At 46.8% G+C, this 20,314-nt stretch overlaps 1 protein-coding gene across 4 annotated transcripts in view; it reads left to right on the top strand.

The window, feature by feature from the left end:
* The window catches only part of FLNB (filamin B), a 94,713-nt gene that overhangs the window by 44,813 nt on the left and 29,586 nt on the right, over nt 1-20,314 (top strand). For all 4 annotated transcript variants that reach the window (XM_031663246.1, XM_031663245.1, XM_031663248.1 and 1 more), the window contains exons 19-28: nt 1,092-1,354; nt 2,938-3,535; nt 4,175-4,348; nt 5,435-5,597; nt 6,407-6,567; nt 10,146-10,313; nt 12,220-12,343; nt 14,172-14,328; nt 15,528-15,717; nt 17,846-18,093. In XM_031663246.1, coding sequence (XP_031519106.1) covers nt 1,092-1,354; nt 2,938-3,535; nt 4,175-4,348; nt 5,435-5,597; nt 6,407-6,567; nt 10,146-10,313; nt 12,220-12,343; nt 14,172-14,328; nt 15,528-15,717; nt 17,846-18,093 — 2,246 coding nt within the window. The remainder of the gene's footprint in view (nt 1-1,091; nt 1,355-2,937; nt 3,536-4,174; nt 4,349-5,434; nt 5,598-6,406; nt 6,568-10,145; nt 10,314-12,219; nt 12,344-14,171; nt 14,329-15,527; nt 15,718-17,845; nt 18,094-20,314) is intronic.

The following is a 20,314-nucleotide window of genomic DNA, read 5'->3' as shown; positions in this document are numbered from 1 at the left end:
GCACAAATTGCAACCAAGGCCAGCTCCCAGTTGTGGAGATCCGAAGTGAGAGCTCGCTGTTGGCTTTTGTAGCTGGGGCAGCCAGCCCTGAGTGTGTGAACGTTTGCTGCCCAACCCTGTCATGTCTCCCCTTGTCACTCCTTTCCCCAAGACATGAGAGCTTTGACTCCAGAACAGGAAAAGCATGGTGCCAATTAGGAAAGCCACTTTTCCGGTGGGAAGTGGTGACCCGCGACCTCCTTGCTTATGGTTCGACAGTGTCCATCTTGCCAGGCCCTGTGTTGCTTCAGAGTCAAGGTTCTCTGAGTTGTGGCGGGGGCCCTGTGTTCCCAGTGCTTTTGTTTTGGGTAAAGTCCTTTCCCTGCTTTTGTCTAATCTAACGCTTGGGCTTCCTGCAGCCCTGCTTTGCAGAGACCTTTTGGAAACCATCACGGTACAGTTAGTTCTCAGGACTTGCTTCAATCGCCTCGCGTTTGGCAGCTCTGTGACTTCTGCTCTCTTGAGGGGGAAGGGTGCCTGTAAGATGGAGTTGGCTGCCAAGAATTAGTAAATAAAACATTGACTTATGAGGGTGTTTGGATATAAAGTTAACACCAAAAGTAAGTAAATAAGAGAAGACAGTGTCAGATTACAACTTTCTGGTCAGCAAAGATTGTGGGGTCAGGTAAATTTCACTTTAAGTCCCAGTTGGGAGGCTGCTGCATATGTCACCCTGGACACGTTACTTAACCTCTCTGAGCATCAGTTTCCCTATCTGTGAAAGCCATTGGTTAATAATAAATACCCCATAGGATTGTGGTGAAAATTAAGACAATACCCTATTTGTGCTTGACATATAAAATGCATTTAGTAAATGATAGCCATTATTGCTGTCATCACTAATGGATGATTATGCCTTCACTGGTTGTTACTGAGGCTGAGATGCAGATGATACTTACTCAGCTTTGCTGCTTGTCCTCTGCAGCAGCTGTTGCTTATGGTAGAGGCTGAGATAAGTCCCTGTGTCCAAAGAACCATTGCTTCTGTGCTCTGGATTGTTCCTGCTGCTGAAAACGGTCAGCTCTTCACCTTGGCTTGTGTTTCTTTTCCAGGGGTGGAAGTTGGGAAGGATCAGGAATTCACCGTTGATACCAGGGGGGCAGGAGGCCAGGGGAAGCTGGACGTGACAATCCTCAGCCCCTCTCGGAAGGTTGTGCCATGCCTAGTGACACCTGTGACAGGCCGGGAGAGCAGCACAGCCAAGTTCATCCCTCGGGAGGAGGGGCTGTATGCTGTAGACGTGACCTACGATGGACACCCTGTGCCCGGGAGCCCCTACACAGTGGAGGCCTCACTGCCACCAGACCCCACCAAGGTCAGCCTTTGCTTTTGTCCCAGAACTTGCCTCATTGTTGTCAAACATGACACCATAGTCCTTCTCTGGTTCTTCCTGGCAAAGACCTTCTGAAAATCGTTTTGTGATGAAAGTCAGCACAATTCACTGTGAAAGGTCCCTTGGGTAGGTGGGTAACAACCCTGCTCCTCCTCTTGCTCTCTGACTATAAGACTTTGGTGAGGGGCTCCCTGTCCCAGAGTCTTCTTTCTTCGCTTGTTAGCATAATCACAGTCCTCACTACAAAGCCAGCCTATAAGGGGCAGGTGAGTTAGCAAACGTGAGGCCTCTGCCTAGCACCCAGCTCACAGACGGAGCTCACCCTATAGAAGCTTGAATCATGTAATATAAACATACATTATTCTGGCCAGGTGCGGTGGCTCATGCCTCTGTAATCCCAGCACTTTGGGAGGCCGAGGCGGGCGGATCACGAGGTCAGGAGATCGAGACCATCCTGGCTAACACAGTGAAATCCTGTCTCCACTAAAAATACAAAAAATTAGCCAGGCGTGGTGGTGGGCACCTGTAGTCCCAGCTACTCGGGAGGCTGAGGCAGGAGAATGGCATGAACCTGGGAGGCGGAGCTTGCAGTAAGCCGAGATCACCCCACTGCACTCCAGCCTGGGCGACAGAGCGAGACTCCGTCTCAAAAAACAACAACAACAAAAAATACATTATTCATGGCTGGGCACGGTGGGGCTCATGCCTTTAATCACTGCACTTTGGGAGGCCAAGGTGGATGGATCACTTGAGGTCAGGAGTTTGAGACCAACCTGGCCAACATGGTGAAACCCCATCTCTACTAAAAATACAAAGATTAGCTGGGCATGGTGGCGCACACCTGTAATCCCAGCTACTCGGGAGGCTGAGGTGGGATAATCACTTGAACCTGGGAGGCAGAGGTTGCAGTGAGCTGAGATTGTGCCACTACACTCCAGCCTGAGCGACAGAGTGAGATTCCGTCCCCTCCAAAAAAAAAAAAAAAAAAGTTCATTGTCATTTGTTCATAGTAACCCTGACTCAGGGGGTTTTGGAAGATTTCCAGTGGTCTCAATGGTATAAATCCTATGAAGGTGTCTTATTTGTTGAATTAGAGGTGAAAGCCTCATTCCTCACTCTTTTTTAGAAACAATTTAGTTTTTTTATTACACAGAATTTGTTGAGCAAAGTGCAACAGCGTAAGCCACAGCCAGCTCCACAAGAGCCCTTCCATGAGCCCTCAAGCTGGGATCTTGCGTATGTTTGTTGGAATGGACATTAGGTCTCCAAGTCCAGGCCTCTGATTTAGAAGGGTCAGGTGTGGTAGGAGAGAGGAGAGTCTTAGAGGGGCTGCTCCAGGGGGTCACACCTCTCGTGCCTTTTCGCTGGTGATCAAGTTCTGAGGCATTTACTGCATTGGCTGTTGTGGATCTAACTGATGTGTGCATGTGTGACACATGAAGCCCCAAGAGAAGGGCTGCCTGGCTAAGATGCACTTCCACGCTGATTACATGCGTGGGTGTTGAAAGCAGTGCTGGCTGAGCAGTGATCCCAGTGCAGTTTGACTTTGTTCTTTGCTCAAATAGGTGAAGGCGCATGGTCCCGGCCTCGAAGGTGGTCTTGTGGGCAAGCCTGCTGAGTTCACCATCGATACCAAAGGAGCTGGTACCGGAGGTCTGGGCTTAACGGTGGAAGGTCCATGCGAGGCCAAAATCGAGTGCTCCGACAATGGTGACGGGACCTGCTCAGTCTCTTACCTTCCCACAAAACCTGGGGAGTACTTCGTCAACATCCTCTTTGAGGAAGTCCACATACCTGGGTCTCCCTTCAAAGCCGACATTGAAATGCCCTTTGACCCCTCTAAAGTCGTGGCATCGGGGCCAGGTCTCGAGCATGGGAAGGTGGGTGAAGCTGGGCTCCTTAGCGTCGACTGTTCAGAAGCGGGACCAGGGGCCCTGGGCCTGGAAGCTGTCTCAGACTCGGGAGCAAAAGCCGAAGTCAGTATTCAGAACAACAAAGATGGCACCTACGCGGTGACCTACGTGCCCCTGACGGCCGGCATGTACACACTGACCATGAAGTATGGTGGTGAACTCGTGCCACACTTCCCCGCCCGGGTCAAGGTGGAGCCTGCCGTGGACACCAGCAGGATCAAAGTCTTTGGACCAGGGATAGAAGGGAAAGGTGGGTTTCATTTAAAAAAAAAAAAAAAGGCAAGCTGGGACTTAAGGGTTACCTGAAACTTGGAGCTGCAAACTCAGCCACGTGCAGGAGCCAGGTGACCTATGAGGCGGTGCTCACCTGTTCCCTCTGCCTCAGGGAGTGGTTGGGGGGCCCTGGTGAAGGTTGAGCACATTGCATTTCTGGGGACCGTGTTAGCTGACCCCTGTTTTCTGTTTCTCCATGGGGAACAGGACCTAGCATTGTCAGCAGAACCTCTAGTTTTTCTGGCAAAGCCCGAAATCTTGATTTTTCTCTAGAAACTCAACATACAACATGTTGGCATTTAATTGGAAAAAAGTTTAAAATGTGGTGTTGGCTAACACCTGCATGCCACACGGCAGGTTTGTCTTCAACCTTTAACCTGTCCTAGGGCCCTCAGTGTGAACAGTCATGTTGTCACTTAGCCATGGCTACTCTGGAAGGGACTGCTTTTGGGAGGGAGTGGGTTAATATTCTTGATTTCAGAGGTAGAAAAACCAGTTTTCCACCGTTACTGAAATTAGACTTCATGTGTCCTGAAGTGCCAAGAGCCTTGGTTCTGGGGTTTACTCTTGGGTCTGGGGTACTGGTGGCAGTGTTAGCTGTGTGCTTGCTCTGCAGATGTGTTCCGGGAAGCCACCACCGACTTTACGGTTGACTCTCGGCCACTGACCCAGGTTGGGGGTGACCACATCAAGGCCCACATTGCCAACCCCTCAGGGGCCTCCACCGAGTGCTTTGTCACAGACAATGCTGATGGGACCTACCAGGTGGAATACACACCCTTTGAGAAAGGTGAGCCACCCTGTCCTTGGACTGGACCCTTGTTCAGAGTTGTCCTTGGTCATTTCCTCCTGGTGGCTGGTACTGACACCTGCCCCATGTGCTAGGCCTGTCTTAGCAGGGCCACATGCAGAGTGACAGAGTGGAAGTCAGCCTCCGCAGCAGTCACCTACCCACTCCGTGCCTGGCTTGCTGGCCTTGTGTAATAGGTGGGCTGGGTTTAGCCTCAGTCTCACCTCAGCAGGTTATGGGGTAATGCCATGATGTTGCTCATTTGTGCCATTTTTCTTTGTGTATGAATTTCTTTCTTCTTGAATATTAGGAATTATAAAAAATTTCAATAAATGGAAAAGCATAAAGAAAAAAATAAAAGTGCCATATGTATCTCCACTACCTGGAGATCGGAAGCCTACAATATTGTGGCATAGATATTTTTAATCTTCTTGTAGATGTATGTTTCTTCTGTTTCATGGGTTTCGCTTTTTCTTTTGGTTAATGGCTGGGTGGTGTTTTCCCAAATGCGGGTAGTCTATTTAGGATAACTGACTTGAATATTTGCTTGGTTGGGATGGAGTGGCTTATGTGACTGCAGATAGATGGTTTGTATTATTTAAAAGTCAGATCATACCTAACATTACTGTGGGTTTGTTTTCTTTTGTTTTTTTTTTGAAACAGGATCTCACTCTGTCACCCAGGCTGGAGTGCAGTGGTGCAATCACAGCTCACTGCAGCCTCAACCTCCTGGGCTCAAATGATCCTCCTGCCTCAGTCCCCTGAGTGGCAGGAACTGCAGGTGTGCACCACCACACTCAGCTAATTTTTGTATTTTTTGTAGAGATGGGGTCTCGCCATGTTGCCCAGGCTGGCCTTGAACTCCTGGACTCAAGCGATCTACCCACTTTGGCCTCCCAAAGTGCTGGGATTATAGGTGTGAGCCACTGCCCCAAGCCACATTACTGTGTTTTTAACCCCCTTTTCCAAATAACATAGTATAGCATGCAGACTTGAATGCTAGATAAAACTCTGAAGTAGAGAATCATTTTTTCACAAATAGGGATTTATGTGCAAATATGTGTTTCTGTTTGTTGTTTTGAACAGGTCTCCATGTAGTGGAGGTGACATATGATGATGTGCCTATCCCAAACAGTCCCTTCAAGGTGGCTGTCACTGAAGGCTGCCAACCATCTAGGGTACAAGCCCAAGGACCTGGATTGAAAGAGGCCTTTACCAACAAGCCCAATGTCTTCACTGTGGTTACCAGGTAGGCAAGGCCCTACATTTGGTGTCTTGAATCTCATTTTTATGGCTAGATTCTACTATGTGTCATAGTTTCCTAACTTTTGATAAGATGCATTTTTATTTTTATAATGTATATTTCCTTCTGTAGAGACTTATGTTACATAGAAAGACCAAGCATACCTAAAAAACATACCAAAGCACTAGATAATGGTCATGAAACTATTTAGCAAACTGGGACTGAATCAAGCTCTGTAACTTCATAATGTAAAAATTTGTAGCCAACCTTGTAAGTATTTTTATTAAAGTTGGTTGCAAGGCATATGCCTGTGTTGTACTTGCAGTCCTAGCCAGTGCAATTAGATAAGAAAAATAGGCTGGGCATGGTGGCTCACACCTGTAATCCCAGCACTTCAGGAGGCCCAGATGGGACATTTGCTTGAGGCCAGGAGTTTGAGACTAGCCTGGGCTTGCTAGTACATGCCTGTAATCCCAGCTACTACTTGGGAGGCTGAGGCATGCGAATTGCTTGAACCAGAGAGACATAGGTTGCAGTGAGTCAGGACCGCGCCACTGCACACCGGCCTGGGCAATGGAGTGAGACTCTGCCTCAAGAAAAAGGAAAATCAATGAAACATAAGCATTGAAAAGGAGGGGTCAGAGTGTCTTTATTTATATTATACTAATGTGAAATTCCCTTTGTGAGAGTGTGTCGTAGTAATTGAATTGGGGTGGCTACATGGAATAGTTTATAAAGGGAATTTGCATGAATATTGGCAATAAGCAGACCAGCATAAATGGTGCATATTTCACTTTCTTTTCCATCCTTTCCAGAGGGGCAGGAATTGGTGGGCTTGGCATCACTGTTGAGGGACCATCAGAGTCGAAGATAAATTGCAGGGACAACAAGGATGGCAGCTGCAGTGCTGAGTACATTCCTTTCGCTCCGGGGGATTATGATGTTAATATCACATATGGAGGAGCCCACATCCCTGGTAAGCTCTTCCTCAGAGAGGACCCCAAAGAAGAATTGATTTTGCAGGAAAATGGGTTTGATTTTGCTTATCTCTCTGAGTGGGAAAAACAATCTGATATTTGTAATAGCAGCAAAAGGAAAAAAAAAAATCTCTACCTTATTTTGTGCTTGGCTCTTATAGACCTTATTCATGTGTCTTGGCTTCTTTTTTTCACTGACAATGCTAGTAGCTGATCAAGATATGCAGATTCAAATTCTTCTTTATAATTTCTTTTGTATTTAGTGATGTCGTGTACACTCACTGTGAAACAGGGTTTCTCAACTTTGGCACTATGTTTCTCAACTTTGGCACTCACTGTGAAACAGGGTTTCTCAACTTTTGGCCAGATGATTCTTTGTGGTGTGGGGCTGTCCTGTGCAATGTAGACTTTTGTCAGCATCCCTGGCCTGTACCTGCTAGATGCCCATAGCAGACTTCTCCTTCCCCATTCTTATTTGTAGCAACCAAAAATGTCTCTATATCTTGTCAGATGTCTTAAGGGACAAAATCACTTCAGGCTGAACCACCGCTGTAAAGATTCAAACAATAAACAAATATATGACTTAAGTAGTGAAGGACCCTCCCCCATTTGTTTTGGGGGGAGGACTCTCCATAGGTTCTAGTTCTCTACTCAAATGATTGTCACCCCCACACATTTTATTTATTTATTTCAATAGCTTTTGGGGTACAAGTTGTTTGTGGTTACATGGATGAATTCTATAGTGGTGAATTCTGAGACCACCTCCCCCACCCCCATTTCTAAAAGGGCAGGTGAGTATGTGGTGTGGACACAAGACCAAGGACTGGGGCTGTTCTGGGCCACTTATGCCTCGTCTCAGGTGTGGTGTGAAGAGGGCAGAGCCCCACCCCAGGACCCCAGGAGCAGGAAAAGCCTCAGCGGAGGCTTGTTCTTCTCTCTCTGGGTCACGCTGAGAGGAGAAGGGCAGGCTGAGAGGCCCACTGCTGGGTTCTGGGTTGACTCTCAGGCAGCTGGAGTGTCCACTGACCACACATTTTCCCGATTCCATCCCTGCTTCCCCATTACCACATGGAAATGTGCACACACACTCACACTCACTGTCTTTCTCTCACACTGATCAGAAAATGTTGACATTCAACTCAGATTGATTCTACTTAGATATTCATTTAAGCCTCAAGTCATTTAAAACATGTTTCTCCTCAAACTTGTGCTTGTGGCTCATTCAATATAGATTTTAAAAATTCCCATAATCACTAGTCTAGGAGATTTCAGCTTTGGGCAAGACAAAGTTCCTGCCCTCAGGGAGCTTACTGTCTAGGGCTTATACAACTAAAACTTGTGATGACTGCTATGAAGAACGAGAATGGGGCTCGGTGACAGAATTCAGAGCTACGGGCTCCTTTTGGAGTTTTGTAACACTTGCATTAGGAGAGAGTTGGGCACAGAGAACGAGTAGAAGGCTGCTCCCAGGAGGGGTGATGTGGTGGCTCCGACCTGGCAGGCAACAGCGGAGATGAACATCTCCTGGTTTTTGTGGCAACGAAACTTTTTGACTATGGGGAAAGGCTGGTGAATGCCACCAGCTTCCGAATCCCCCTTACAGAAAGGGGTCAGAGTTTGTCCCCTGTGGCCCACCTGTGAGCTTAAAGTAAATGGCCATCTTTGAGCATAACAACAGAAAAAACATTCATTTGTGGTTTTCCCATCAGGTGTGGACGGTGCCTTTTTATGTTTCAGGCTCTCTGTTGCCTCCCAGAGACAGCCAAATGCCAGCTTTTCCAGAACCCCAGAACTTTCCCAGGTGGAAACATTTAGTGAAGTGTTGGTTGGTTTTCTTAGCGTCAGGCTTCTTAGCTAAGGCAACCCATGGGGGTACTGCCGTGAAACCGTCGGCGACCTGCCAGCTTCTAATTTCTGAGTGCTTAAATATTAGCCCAGTTTTTCCTGGCCTGGTTAAAAACCCGGAGTGGAGTTATTTTTAACAACGTGTCCTGTCTTACCCATAATGGCGTGTTGATTTCCTGTGGTAGGCCAGCTGTGGTCGGTTGGTGGCGGCTGCCTAGACCACTGGATTGACTGGGGTTCAGAGTGCATGAGGAAGAAGGGCTGGCATAAGGGAATGGTGACATGTGTCTGGGCATGGAATAAGGGAGTGGCGGATAATGCTTGGGGTCTGCCATCTTGGACAGTTTATCTTACCCAGGTTTGTTGATTCTTGGCTACTCATGCTGAGTTCAGACAACTTCTAGTGGAGGCTCTGACTTAAAGATTGGTCTCAGAGGTAGTCCCTTGCCGTCAGCTGTTGACGTTGAAATCCTCAACTGTCACTCTCTAAAGTAAAGCCCCCTTTTGTTCCTCTCACCCCAGTATGGAGGCCTGTGCTTGTTTGCCAGGGCCAGCCATTTATTTCATGTAGCTAAAGTCCTGGATGCTGTTGAAACCCATCTGTTGTTAGAAAGCCAGAGACTCAGTTCTTTGTGTGTCTTGGCTATCTACCATCTCTACTTCTACAAAGTATAAACTCTCTGAGATGCAAAGCAGAGAGCCCTCAGCTTTCATGGCAGTCATTAACTTTGCCAGATACCACGGGGAGCACCAGGATGCCCGTGCAAGGCAAGAGGTGCATGTGGCCCCTTGATGATGGGCGTGGTAGCCTGAGGCATGCTGCAGGTACCCTGGATGGGGAGGTCCCCCCTCCACAGAGAAGTCCATGAGTGTCCATGGCCCAGCCCTTGTTTCTCTGTTGAGCACTTCTCTAGCAAATCGCTATCTCCTTTCCTCGACTCCTCTGTGCTTCATCTTTAAAACGGACACCCACAAGGAGTCAGAGGCCCTCAGGGTCCCCCGTGGAGTCAGCCATGCAGCAGGAACTCAGCTTACACTCAGGAAGACAGTGAGGCTTCACCAGGTGGCTGGGTGACTGAGAAGGCCGAGTGTGGTCAGAAGGTGCCAGCTGCATTGGAGGGAGAGGAGTCTGGGGGACACATGGGAGCCATTTGTGGGAGACAGGGCTGGATGTGGGCTGCAGGGCCTGCCCATCTCTCTCCATTCTGTTCTTCCACCACTAGGCTTCCTCCTTCAGTTTCTCCAGCAGCCTGCCTCCTCCCTCACCTCTGGGCTCCTGCATGTGTTGAGGCCTCTCTGAAGCATCTCTCCATCTGCTCCCTCTTGTGCCGCAACTGAGATGTTACTGGAAAGCTTTCTCTGGTCTTATGCAGACCAGGTTGATTGCCTACTGAGTGCTCCACCTTCCACACCCCCAATACGTTATGTGGGATGTTAGAGTGACTTGCTTGCCTCATCCTTCTCCTGCATTGTGCGTTCCTGGGGTGGGGGGTGGCGGTTGTTAACCACTCAGGATCCAGCACCTGGCACAACATCTGCATGTAGTAGGTGCTCTGTGAGAATGGTTGACAACAATGAGTGGGTGCATAAGCAGTGCACACAGTGAGGCAGGAGGAGCTGACCGAGGCCTGCATGGCCGAGGTCCCAGGGGAGCAGCAGTGCCATTCTGGGTGTGCACAAGGTAGTCTCCAGTTCCCAGCTTGTGCTCAGAATCCCATGACCTCTCTTCCAGGCAGCCCCTTCAGGGTTCCTGTGAAGGATGTTGTGGACCCCAGCAAGGTCAAGATTGCCGGCCCTGGGCTGGGCTCAGGCGTCCGAGCCCGTGTCCTGCAGTCCTTCACAGTGGACAGCAGCAAGGCTGGCCTGGCTCCGCTGGAAGTGAGGGTCCTGGGCCCACGAGGTAAGTATGCACCCTGCCTTCCTGCAGACATTCATCTGCCCCAGGCAGGGGCAGCCGTGACCCAGAGCAGATGCTTTGCTTTTGAGTTTGCTCATGAGCTTAAAATTAAATTTAAAAAAATTACTTTATTGTTTCATGTTCTATTTAAACAGTAGAAATTCCTGCTTACAAGTAAGCAGGCTTGTTATTTCTCCAGTGATCTGTCCCCCCATTTAATAATACGGCTATCAGTTTCTTAGATGAAGCAGCAGTATTTGGGCTCTCATATGTAATATGGTGGCGACTGTTTCATTATGTGTTTCAGCATTTGTGAGGGGGCGGGTTGGTCTGGATGTGGCGGATGGTGGGGTTTGGAAGTGATAAGTCATTGAGATACCTTGGTGTCCATGTGGTACATACCAGAACCTGTGGGAATGCCAGGCACATGATGCACGTGATATGTGGCTTTGTCATTGTCTCAATTCCCCAGAGACAGAGGGTGTCTTGGGGAATGGGCTTTGTTGGCAATTTGGCCTGCCCTGTTGGCAGCCTGGAACTTGGGTTTGGTAAGGCTAGCGGGCCATATGGGGACAAAGCCCTGAAGGGCATTGGAACTTGCCTTTTTTGGTAAGTGACCATATTTCCTCCTTCAGCACCTAAAATTGCTTTTCTCCCGCATAGAGGACAGTGTGCCTAATTTCTTACATAATCTGGATTTTCCTCCCCAGTGATATATTCTTGGATTCACAGAAGTGGCAAATGGGGATTTCCCTCTTTGAAGAGGAACCTTCTCCTTCATGGAGTTCAGCAGGAGGTTGTGTCCTTTGAAGCTCAGGGCAGAAGTGGTTTGGGGCAAATGAGGTCATGGGGCTGGGATCAGATTCTGTGAAGTTACAGAGCTTCAGGACCTGCATGCGTTTGTGTGCATGTATGTGTCCCTGTGTATGTGTGAATGAAAGAGGGAGAAAAAAAGAAAGAAAGAGAAGCTTTACTTGGATATCTGCCTCCATTATGAAGGACTCTCAAGTAACAGCCTTTTGATTTTAGCTGATGGCACGGATTCCCAGTCATGGCGCAGCCCCTTGAAAGCCCTTTCAGAGTTCTTTAAAGGTGACCCGAAGGGTGACTTTAATGAGAAAGGTTTGCATTTTCCCATGGCTGCTGAATTATGTAACCCAAATGCTTCTTGCTGGCCTCACTTTAAAATTGGCTTACACCTGCCTCATCTGCTTTGCTTAATGAGCATGCCATGCTTTGATTAACCTACCCTGGAGTTGGCCCATCCTTGACTCTCACGTCGGAAACTGGGATCTGGACTCTGCAACCCAGTGCATGCCTTGATGATGTTTTAGCGTAATCTCCAACATCTCCACAGGCTTCATCTTGAGAGTCCCCTTGCCCCATGAGATTGGCACCATCACCTGCCCTGCATCTATGCCCCAGCATGCTGGTACCACAGTGTTCTTTACTCAAAGGTGGCCACAAGTCTTGACTAGCCAGCCCATTGGTTAATTTTTGCTTTTCACAGTTCTGGACTCTTTGGCAGTGTCTCAGCTGTAGAGTAAAATTGCCACATCCTAAGCATGCCTAACCAGCTTGAAAGGTTATAGCGTGTCTTCAACATGCATCATCCACGTACACCCTCCAGCAGCAAGCACAGGCAGTCTCCTTAATTATACTCTAGGGCAGACTGAGTGTATTTTAGCCAACAGAAAGCTAAAGGTGTCTCTTGGGGTCATTTCTGCAACCATGAATTGGGGTTCCTATGATTTTTTCAGGCCTGTGATTATGGTTGCTTGCCTTTAGGTTATTCATCAGTGGAAACCAATAGCTCTTGGGGATGGATGTGATCCTATTTCAAACTTAGCCAAGGGTGAGGTAAAGGTGAAGCCAGGCTCCTCCTTAAACCTCTCATCTCTGTCCTCAGGCCTGGTGGAGCCAGTGAACGTGGTAGACAATGGGGATGGCACACACACAGTAACCTACACTCCATCTCAGGAGGGACCTTATATGGTCTCAGTTAAATATGCTGATGAAGAGATTCCTCGCAGGTAAGCTCCATCCATCCACCCATCCATTCCTCCGTCAGTCTATCTGTCCACCCTTGCATTCCTCCATCATTCCATACACCCATCCATTCCTCCACCAGTCCATCCATCCACCCATCCATTCCTCCCATTCCTCCCATCAGTCCATCAACCCATCCATTCCTCCATCATTCCCTCCATCCACCCATCCATTCCTCCATCAGTCCATCCATCCATCCATCCATCCATCCATCCATCCATCCATCCATCCATTCTTTCATCATTCCATCAATCCACCCACCCATTCCTCCATCAGTCCATCCATCCACTCATCCATTCCTCCGTCAGTCCATTCATCCACCCATTCATTCCTCCATCAGTCCATCCATCCCTCCACCAGTCCATCCACCCATCCATTCCTCCATGAGTCCATCTACCCATCCATCGAGGCAGCAAGTGTTACATAGAACCTGCAACTTGTCACCACACACTAGCTTTGATATTTGTGGCTCCTACTCTCTTGCTCCCCCAATTCCTTTCAGACATCTTTAGTTTAAAGGTAAGCTGAAATTAAGAAGTTAGAAATTCTAACCAGTTGTGGTGGGATTCGCCTGTAATCCCAGCTACTTGGGAGACTGAACTGGGAGGATCACTTCAGCCCAAAAGTTTGAGGCCAGCCTGGGCAACATAGACCCTCCCCTGACATCTCTTTTAAAAAAAGCACTAGTAGTAGTAGTAGTAGAGAATCATTGAAAAAATAAAGAATTTATTAGTTTATTAGAGGTTTCCTTTTGGTGTTTTGGGACAGGACAAAGGTCTTTACTTCAGGGTTTGCTTGATAAAAGCATTTCCAGAAGGTTTTATGTAGAAACCTTCTTCCTTGCTGATATTAATTTTTTAAAAATGTTACATAAGTTCTTCACCTCTTGGAACAATCTCTAAGTGTTTTCTTTTCTTTTTTTAAAAAATCATGCCCCTTAAGATGAAAAACTTTCACCCATATCCCCTAACACATATTTTATATAGAGATAAGCATATTAGCTCTATCCATGTCAAAATGTGTAATTTATAAATGACATTTGTATATTGTTTTACTAATATACCATGTACCATATGAAGTATACTAAATATAGAATAATTATAGATACAGAATATAGAATAAGATGAGATATAAATATTAAAATGAAGTTCCAGTATTCTTTCCATTTGGTGACCATCATCTTAGCATAACAAAACTGGGCTAAATGTGTTTAGCGCTGTATTTCCCAAACTAATTTGTGAGCTCTTCCTCCCGAAACTATTTGTATCCCTTGGAACAGAGGTCCCCAACCCTTGGAGCGTGAACTGGTACGGGTGCATGGCATGTTAGGAATTGGGCCGCACAGTGATGGGTGAGCAGTCATTACCGCCTGAGCTCCATCTCCTGTCAGATCAGCGGCTGCATTAGATTCTCGTAGGAGTGTGAACCCTATTGTGAACTGCACATGAGAGGGATCTAGATTGTGCGCTTCTTATGAGAATCTAACTAATGGCTGATGATCTGAGGTGCAACAGTTTTATCCCAAAAGCATTCCCCCACCACGCCCCCTGGTCTTCCACGAAACCAGTCCCTAGTGCCAAAAAGGTTGGGGACTGCTGCCTTGGAACACACTCAGGGCAAAACCAGTCTGTCATGTAATGGTTACTACCTCATAGTTGTAAATTTCTGCTGGACTTAGGCACCTTGACTAACTCACTATCTTATCTACTGTAGAAACCCCCTTTTCCATCCCACTCATGTGTAAGAAAAGTTAGATGCAGCTGGGTTGACACGTATCTTTACTGACTAGGGTGTGTGTGTGTGTTTATCAAGTCCCTTCAAGGTCAAGGTCCTTCCCACATATGATGCCAGCAAAGTGACCGCCAGTGGCCCCGGCCTTAGTTCCTATGGTGTGCCTGCCAGTCTACCTGTGGACTTTGCAATCGATGCCCGAGATGCCGGGGAAGGCCTGCTTGCTGTTCAGATAACGGTAACTTGGAGTTATTTTTCGAGCCAAACCTTAATCCTAAGACTTCATTTCCAGGCCAGATTTAAGAACAAGGGTTTCAATAACCGATTTCTGTGCAAGTTGTTTGTTAGATTTTCCCACCAAAGAGTCAGTAAATGTGCAGAAGCATAAGCAGCTCGCCTGAGAGATTTGAGAGTGTAGCTCCAAGAACCACTTTTTGGTGAATTTTCATGTTTTTTTTACTACATCTATTCCTATGTTTTTATTTTTGTTTTTTTAAAGATGGGGTTTCACCATCTTGCCCAGTCTGGTCTTGAACTCTCCTGGGCTCAAGCAATCAGCCTGCCTCAGCCTCCCAAAGTGCTGGGATTACAGGCATGAGACACTGTGCCCGTCCCCTATGTTTTTATTTTTAAATGTTTTAAATTACTCTTTGGATCTGTTAAGACTAAGTTATGCTGCATACTGCAGTAAACCTTAAAATAAGAGTAACCGAAATAAATGAGATTATTCTCTCTTGTTAAGGAAACCCAGGTTAAGCCACCTGGGTGCCCTGTACCTCACCAAGGAGGTCGGCTCCATCTCTCTGCTCCTCTACCTAGCATGTGACTTTTATCCTTAAGGTCTTCTCCTGGACCACAAGGCTGCCAGTGCTCTGGCCATCATATCCACGTGGCAGGCCAGAAGGAGGAAGAAAGAAGGGAAAAAGGGGTCCTCCCAGCTCAGTTGGCTCTCTTAAGCAGCCCTGCCAAAAATCTATCTTAGACTTCCATTCTCTTCTGATTTGTCGGGGGTTGGCCACAAGTCACATTACCTAGTGGCAAGGATGCTAGGAAGCGGAGTCCCATTTTCTGGGAGCAGTGCACCTAGCTAAGAGTTACAGTCCTATTAATAAAGAGAAAAGGGAGACTGGATGCAGTGGTGTGTGAGCAGAAGCCTCTGCCTCCTCCCCTCCCTACATTCCAGAGGATTTCGAGCTAGAACACTCTTGGTTCACCTGACAACAAAGTTACTAAAAATTGGCTGTGTCTGTCATGGTGTTAAAGGGATCTGTGACCCTCTACTCTCCCTACAAAAAAAACAAAACAAAACTAGATTGTATTAAGCCATCCATTCTGTCTCTCCACTAGAGGCACTAATAGGAAAATATGTCAAGGTTTTCCATGAATGTTTTCTACATCTTGACAATATCCTAAATAGCATTTCTCTATGATCCACAGGACCAAGAAGGAAAACCCAAAAGAGCCATTGTCCATGACAATAAAGATGGCACATATGCTGTCACCTACATCCCCGACAAGACTGGGCGCTATATGATTGGGGTCACCTACGGGGGTGACGACATCCCACTTTCTCCTTATCGCATCCGAGCCACACAGACGGGTGATGCCAGCAAGTGCCTGGCCACGGGTGAGTACAGAGCATCTCAAGGTCAGGAGCACGGGCTTTGCAATCAGAAAGCCGGGCTGTAGCCCTTCTCTGTGATTTACAAGCTACATGATCTGGGCACGTTGCTCGACCTCACTGAACTTCAGTTTGACATAGATTGAAGCTCTTAATTTTTATTTGGAGAACATTTAGATCCAAGAAGCTCTTCTAAGAAGCTCTTCTAAGGAACAGAGACTGTTGTACAGGGTTATTGCAAAGATTAGATGAGGTCAGGCATGAAAAATGCTTAGCACGGTGCCAGATACATGATAACTATTATTATATGCTTTTGAAGTGTTGAGAACCCAACTCTGATGGCGGCTCCCATGAAAAGCAGCAAATTTCTGCCTTTTATGAATAGATAGTTACTCAGCATTCATTCAAGAGCGTTTCAGGTCAGCATTAGAGAAACACATTTAAGGATCTAGGTTTTTTTCGTCATGCATGTGTAAACCCCTCAGGAATTCTCCATGAATATTTGAGCGTCACAGTTTCTTTGGTTTCTTTCTTTTTTTTTTCTCCTTCTTCCTTCAGTTTCTAAGACACAACTATTGACTGTCACAGGCCTTTCTTTTCTTTTTTTTTGAGATGGAGTCTTGCTCTGTTGCCCAGGCTGGAGTGCAGTGACGCAATCTCAGCTCACTGCAGCCTCAGCCTCCTGAGTAGCTGGGACCACAGGTGCCCACCACCACGCCCGGCTAAGGTTTGTATTTTTAGTGGAGACAGGGTTTCACCATAATTGGCCAGGCTGGTCTCGAACTCCTAGCCTCAAGTGATCCACCCTCCTCGGCCTCCCAAAGTACTGGGATTACAGGTGAGCCACCGTGCCTGAACGGCCTTTCAGTTTTTAAGAACAGCCCTTGGGCAGCTCAGTGCTGCTGCTCAAGCAGATTTCAAAACATGCATCCCCATCTCTAAAATGAGACAGATTTACTTCTTTTTAAATAAGTAGACTAAGCACAGGACCACCCTTCATGTGTTTTGTTTCTCTCATAGCGCATCTTTTTTTGAATGGAGAAAATCTGGGCTTTCACAGCAAGGTTGTGAGTTGTTTAGTGTGGCCCTTTTTGGCTCACCCATGGCAAAAAACGGAGAAATTTTGGAATGCTGGCCAGTCCACCACCTCCTAGGTCTATGCAGCTGCCAGCGACAACCTGATCATCTTTACTAATTGATGGCATGTTAACGTTGGATGGGGACTTCCCCATTGCCTTCCAGGCCCTATTTCCTCCCCCAGCTTGGGCAGAATCCTGAGCTGAATACTTGCCTTTTGTCTACACCTTTGCCTTTGGCTAAACCAAGGGTCTGTCATTCAGTGCCTTCCACAGATTGACTCCAGTCTTGTCTTCCACTACTCCCTGAACAAACTGTTCTGGCCACCCTCCCTGTTACTCCTACGCACTTGGCTCATATTTGCCAACGTGCTTTTAGTTCATGCTGTTCTGCATTTCCTGATGTATGGATCCTGTGTAAAGGGGCGCCAGAAATCAGAGAGAGACGGGTCACTGGGGAGAGGCTGCAAGTATCCCTTAGCTAACAGAACCCATCCTTCCGGGTTCAGCCATGTTTCCTTTCTTTAGGAAGCCCTTTGTCAGTGTGGCAACCCTGGTATATAAATTCTTAGGACCTTTGCCTAGATATGCTGCCAGACACTTCCCCGAGGAACAGTGTGTTATTTTTTCTGTAACTTAGTTCCTCTTCAGCATTTCCACTGCAGTTGGAGCTGTCATTCTTGGTGCCTGGCCCTATTAGCATCTTGAGAGCAGGGACTGTGTCTTACCCACCTTTATGTGTACCTGGCACTTAAGAAAATGCCCAATATGTTTGTTGAAAGGTGACCTTCCATTGCCATACCTTTAAATGCTGGCAAACCCAGGCTAACCTTTAGTCAACACTCAGAGCTTATAGATGCTCCTTATTTAGTAAGTAATTGATGAAGTAACCCTTTGAGCAACACCTGATTAGGGGATCTTTGGGATATCCCTCTGAATGGCAGCAGTTGAAGGCCTAACATTTACAGGCACAGACAGCATGGATGGGTGTGATTTGTTCTTGGGCCTCCAGGACGTGTGTCCATACTTCCATTCTCTTCCCCTGAACTCTTCTCCAGGTCCTGGAATCGCCTCCACTGTGAAAACTGGCGAAGAAGTAGGCTTTGTGGTTGATGCCAAGACTGCCGGGAAGGGGAAAGTGACCTGCACGGTTCTGACCCCAGATGGCACTGAGGCCGAGGCCGATGTCATCGAGAATGAAGATGGAACCTATGACATCTTCTACACAGCTGCCAAGCCAGGCACATATGTGATCTATGTGCGCTTTGGTGGTGTTGATATTCCTAACAGCCCCTTCACTGTCATGGTAAGGGAAATTCCTTCTCCAGAGCTTGCTGTTATTGGTGGAAACTGTAACAGCTGCCATTTGTTGAACCTTGACCAGGATATCCTCTTCCACTTTTTTTTCCCCTTTGGAAATTTCGTTAAGCAGTTGTGACCTTGTAGAGTCCCAGAGTAATCTCTAGAAACTCAGAAACCCTTTGGCTCTAAGGGTTTTTAGGGAATCTTACTGACCACCAAGGTGTCTATCATAATAAGGGACTTGGGCAGTATCCTGGCCTAAGCTGAGGCATTTTGAAAGATAACTCCTCAGAAAAACACACCTTTACGAAAATGTTTCTACATAAAACATGACAGGTTTTTAACCTGCCAGCTCTTCCTTCTTCCATCTTCATGGCCATTCTCCATGGCTGGAGGAGAGAGCTTCCTGATGCTGTTTTGTTTGGAGACTTGACTCTGATAACCCAGGATTCAAAGTACCTCCACTTGTGTTTTGGAAAGATTCACAGTTTATGTATGAGGGGGAAATACCTTGTCTTTTGCAGCGAGGAACATCTGGAATAGAAGGAGGAAACCATTATGCAAACATCTGGGTTAGTGAATGACCAAGGTCTTTCATTTTCAATTCTGAGTGACTTATAGATCTTCCTCTGATTATTTATTTTTGTTATTGCATAATAGATCTTCCTGTGAATATTCTTCAACCAGGAAAGGGATTAGAAACCTCAGGGGCATTACCTCACTGAACCCTCAAAACCAAGCATCGTTGGGCTTTTTTTTTTTTTTTTTTACAAATGAAGTGTGCTTAGTCTAGACAGACACCAAGTACCATGCTGTCATCCTCACTGGTGTCCTTTGATACTGCCATCAGCAGCCGCACTTGACCACAAGGTTCATAGGCCCTTCATGTTTTTAATGACCTGGCCTTCTTCACAGCCTACAAAGCACCTTCTAATTATTTCATTTTGTGCAGTAATGGAGAGGTGCATGACGACTCCTTTCTAAACAGAAGCTCAGGGACTTTCTTCCAAACAGTCTATACTCTGTCATAGCTTTGTTCCCTTCCATCGATGTTTGTTTATCCGTAAACAGCGTGCCAGAGATCTGGAGGCTCTTTTATGTCTCAAGTATGTAAACACTTGTCAACTTTTGACATTGTTCATTTAAGAGTGTTTTTCTTCTGTAGGAAGAAGGAAATACAGCTGGGAAGTTGATGTCGTTATTCACAGAGAAGGGTACCAGTTGTAGTCTTCAGAATCTGTTTTTAGCCCATACTGGGTTTTATCTGGTTGGTTAGAATTAGGTAGGAGGGAAAAGCAGCCAACCACCGAGCAGTGATCATGGGCCTGCTGGTGCGATGAGTTGGGGGTAAGAGAAGACCATATTGGGAAGGTCTAAGTGAGAAAGTCAGAGTAAAAAAATTGAGGACCCTTGTTACAGAAGTGGAGGCTTCCAAACTCAGTAAGAATAAGTGTCTCCTGGCCCTTGAATACACACAAAGCAAGAATATTTTGTGTTTACCCACTGCCCCCTGACCACTGCTGAAGGCAGAAAGGGACGATCACCCACAGTACCTACAGTACCTGGTTTGGGTCTTTATTCTCTCATTCCAGGGAGAGAACCTTAACTGGATGGACTGACTGACTGTTCATTGGCTTTGGTTGGGTAGATTCCCTGCGTCTCACTATAAGTTTGAGGCCAAAAAGGACACTGACCCACACTGCAGTCATAGCAAATGTCTCAAGGAGACCCACACTGGTGTGAGCCATCACGCCCAGCCAGGAGCATTAAATCTAAGATTTGTTGAAAATGAATTTATAAAAAACTTTAAAAACATTAACTGCTGAGCATGGTGGCTCACGTCTGAAATCTCAGCACTTTGGGAGGCCAAGGTGAGAGGATTGCTGGAGCCCAGGAGTTTAAGACCAGCCTGGGCAACACAGTGAGACCCCCATCTCTACCAAAAAAAAAAATTAGCCTGGTGTGGTGCACACCTCTAGTCCCAACTACTCAGGAGGCTGAGGTGGGAGGATCGCCTGAGCCCAGAAGGTTGAGGCTGTAATAAGCTAAGACTGCACCGCTGCACTCCAGCTTGGATGACAGAGCAAAACTCTGCCTCAAAAAAAATTAAATAATTAACCACAGTAGACATTTATCAAGTGAAAAAAGACCTTTTTCCTAATTCTGTGCTGCAGAGATGCCTCGTGTTAGTTTTTACCTGCTTACACTTCACACACCTCAGTTTC

Source organism: Papio anubis, chromosome 2 (assembly GCF_008728515.1).
Source record: "Papio anubis isolate 15944 chromosome 2, Panubis1.0, whole genome shotgun sequence".
In the NCBI taxonomy this organism is placed as follows: Eukaryota; Metazoa; Chordata; class Mammalia; order Primates; family Cercopithecidae; genus Papio; species Papio anubis.
Note: the sequence above shows the minus strand (reverse complement) of the source record. Positions and strands in the feature narration are given on the sequence as shown.